Raw genomic sequence first — 2889 nt, 5'->3', positions numbered from 1 at the left:
TTTTGTATTAAATAATAAATCACTTAAAGTTCTTGTTTCTTTGAATTATTTTTCTGTTCAATAAATGTTTTTAAGTCTTTAAATGTTCTTTCTCCTTCATAAACTTCTCTAACTTCATTGTTATTTTGATCTTTTGTGATATAGATAATTGTTGGATAGTGGAAAATTGAATAAATAGAACATAATCGAGATTCTTTGTCACAATTTACCTCACCAATTCTGAGTTTAGATTCTCGTGAAATATTTTCCCAAATTGGTTTTAATCTATTACAATGACCACACCATGGAGCAAAGAATTTGACAAGAGTTGGTTCTTTTGCTATTTCAGTAGAATTTTCAAAAGTGAAAGTGACTATATGAATTGTTTAATATCTTCAATTTCAATACCGATTGTGTGTAATGTTTCTTGTATTTTTTTTGTTTCAAGAGAATTAATAAAAATTGTTTGGTCATTTGGTTGAAGAATAGTGAATGAAGGGTATTGAGTTATTTGATGATTTTCACAATAGTCTTCATATTCTTCACAGTCTATTTGACCAACAATAATATTTTTATTTTGTTGTTTTTGTATTGCTTCATCGAGTTGACTAAATGTACTTTTATAATTTTTATATGTTTCACCATAAGGGATATAATGTAATAATAAGACAGTTTTGTTTTGAGTTAATTGGCGTTGTAGTTTATTTGGATCAAATTCCCAGATATAAGCAGATGATAAAGAGAAAAATAAAATAAAAGGAATGAAAAATAGTAACATTGATTAAAGTTTTAAAGATCCTTCATGATGAATAAAAGATAAAAAAGAATTAAGTTTAATAAAATTAATGAAAAGAATAATTCAAATTAGACAACTTTAATATGTCTGAAAAAGCTTTTAAGATTTTTATATTGCCACCATGCCAAAAGAGCAAAGATGATTATTTGAATAAATGCAAATAATTTTACTCTAAAAATGGTTGAGGCAGTGACAGCTTCAAATTCATCATGTTTTTCTTGTTGGAATTTAATTTCATCTTGAAGAGCTTTAACTAAATCAATTTGTTGTGTAAATTGTATTTCAATAGAATTCAATTGTTCTGTTTTTGCAAGATTTTCATAGTCAATAGCTTCAATTCCAACTTCTAAATTCAATGTAAATTTATATTCAATGTCATATCGTGGTGCATTTGATACATAGAAACAAATTTGATATTCACCTACTTCTTTTGTTGTGAACATAACAACTCCATCTTCATCAATTTGTGCATCTTCTTCTTCTCTATGTAATTCTTGTGGGAAATGAAGAGCATAATGTAAATCGATATTTTCATGCATTTTACCATATTTTCCTGCATTTAATGTAGTGATTTTATAATGAGCGTGAACAAGAGTTCCAACAGGTTCATCAATACTGAAACATTTTGGTGTTTTACCAATAATTTTGAAATATATTTCAGGTTCATTTGTTTCATCTGCAAAAGAAAATGAAAGACAAAGAAGGAAAAGGATTAACATTCTTTTTCTATCTAATTTATTTTTTTCTAAGTTCTTTTTTTAAGCTTTTTTCAAAAAAATGAAAAAGAAAAACAAATAAAATGAAAAAAACCCTTTTTGTTTCATTAGAAACTTTCATATGGAAAACAACAATAATCATATCAATATGGATGAGGAATTTGATGAATTAAATGAAAGTGATAGTCAGGAAGAGATTATTGATGATATTAATCAGGAAGGAATTATTGTAGATAAAAAAGATGGAGAAGAAGAAAACAATGATATGAGTGAAGAACCAAAAGAACTTAATGAAGAAGAATTAGCACAATTGGATGAACAAGAAATGATGGAAGAATCTAGTAGAAGAGTCAAAACTATTATAACGAAATATGGAAATGATATTGATCAAAGAAAAGTTAAAATTGATTTTAATGATGGAGTTATTTGTGTTGCAATTTCAAATGATGGAAAATTTATTGCTGGAGGGTCTTGTGATAATTCATATTCAGTTTATTCAATTGAACACAATATGTCATATAAAAAAACATATGAAAATACAGTCAGTTCATTAGCGTTCAGTCATGATAGCACTCTTCTTGCAGTAGCCAGTTATGATGCAACAGTTCGTGTCATTGATATAACAGGTAATATCAAATATTCTTTAGATGGATATGATGAATTTGAATGGGTTCAATTTCATCCTATGGGACATGTTGTTATTGCAGGATCAGTAGATGGTGCCATTTGGTTATGGAATGGTGATAATGGTAAGTTAATTACAACACTAAATAGTGGAATACCTACTACAATTGGAAGAGTTACTCCTGATGGTAAACATATTGTTGCAGGATATCAAGATGGAAGTATAAGAGTATGGTCACCAAAAACACAAGAATCTATTAAGATGAGTATTTGTCAACCAAATGAGTCTGTTGAAATTACTTCAATAGAAATGATTCCAACATCTAAAATTGGGATAATTGGAGCAGCAGATGGTAATTGTTATTTATTCAATGAAGAATTAGGAAGAATTTGTGCTACACTAAAGTCAGATAATGAAGATACTTCAGTTGAGTCTGTTGGAATGAATAAATTACATTCTAACTTTGCATTTAGTGGTAGTTTAGATGGTATAATTAGAATGTATGATATGGATAATGGACAAATTGTTCATGAATTTATACATTCTGAGGATCATTTTAGTGTAACCAAAATATCACCACTTCAAGGACAATATGTTCTAGCCACATTTGGTATGGATTCAAGAATTAAGTTGTGGGATTTAAGAACAAAGAATTGTATTAAAGAAATGGGTGGGCACCAAGATGGCATTATTTGTGCTGAAGTTAATTGGGACAAAAAATTAATCGTTACAGGAAGTGAAGATAATACAATGGGATTATTCGCTTTATAAGA

At 28.1% G+C, this 2889-nt stretch overlaps 3 protein-coding genes across 3 annotated transcripts; 1 reads left to right on the top strand and 2 right to left on the bottom strand.

Moving 5' to 3' along the window:
• Window positions 1-23: 23 nt before the first annotated feature.
• On the bottom strand, window positions 24-757 carry ENU1_071390 (thioredoxin, putative; the record flags this gene model as incomplete). Its single annotated transcript, XM_008858432.1, has 1 exon — window positions 24-757. The coding sequence occupies one exon, from the start codon at window positions 755-757 to the stop codon at window positions 353-355; it is 405 nt and encodes a 134-aa protein (XP_008856654.1). The 3' UTR covers window positions 24-352.
• Window positions 758-843: 86 nt separating this feature from the next.
• ENU1_071380 (hypothetical protein) lies at window positions 844-1494 on the bottom strand (the record flags this gene model as incomplete). The annotated part of the gene is made up of 1 exon (XM_008858431.1): window positions 844-1494. The coding sequence occupies one exon, from the start codon at window positions 1492-1494 to the stop codon at window positions 844-846; it is 651 nt and encodes a 216-aa protein (XP_008856653.1).
• Window positions 1495-1612: 118 nt separating this feature from the next.
• On the top strand, window positions 1613-2887 carry ENU1_071370 (WD domain, G-beta repeat-containing protein; the record flags this gene model as incomplete). Its single annotated transcript, XM_008858430.1, has 1 exon — window positions 1613-2887. One exon carries the CDS (start codon window positions 1613-1615, stop codon window positions 2885-2887), a length of 1275 nt encoding a protein of 424 aa, XP_008856652.1.
• Window positions 2888-2889: the final 2 nt, after the last annotated feature.

Source organism: Entamoeba nuttalli (assembly GCF_000257125.1).
Source record: "Entamoeba nuttalli P19 unplaced genomic scaffold asmbl_3508, whole genome shotgun sequence".
In the NCBI taxonomy this organism is placed as follows: domain Eukaryota; phylum Evosea; order Mastigamoebida; family Endamoebidae; genus Entamoeba; species Entamoeba nuttalli.
This window is presented reverse-complemented; position numbering and strand designations above follow the sequence as displayed.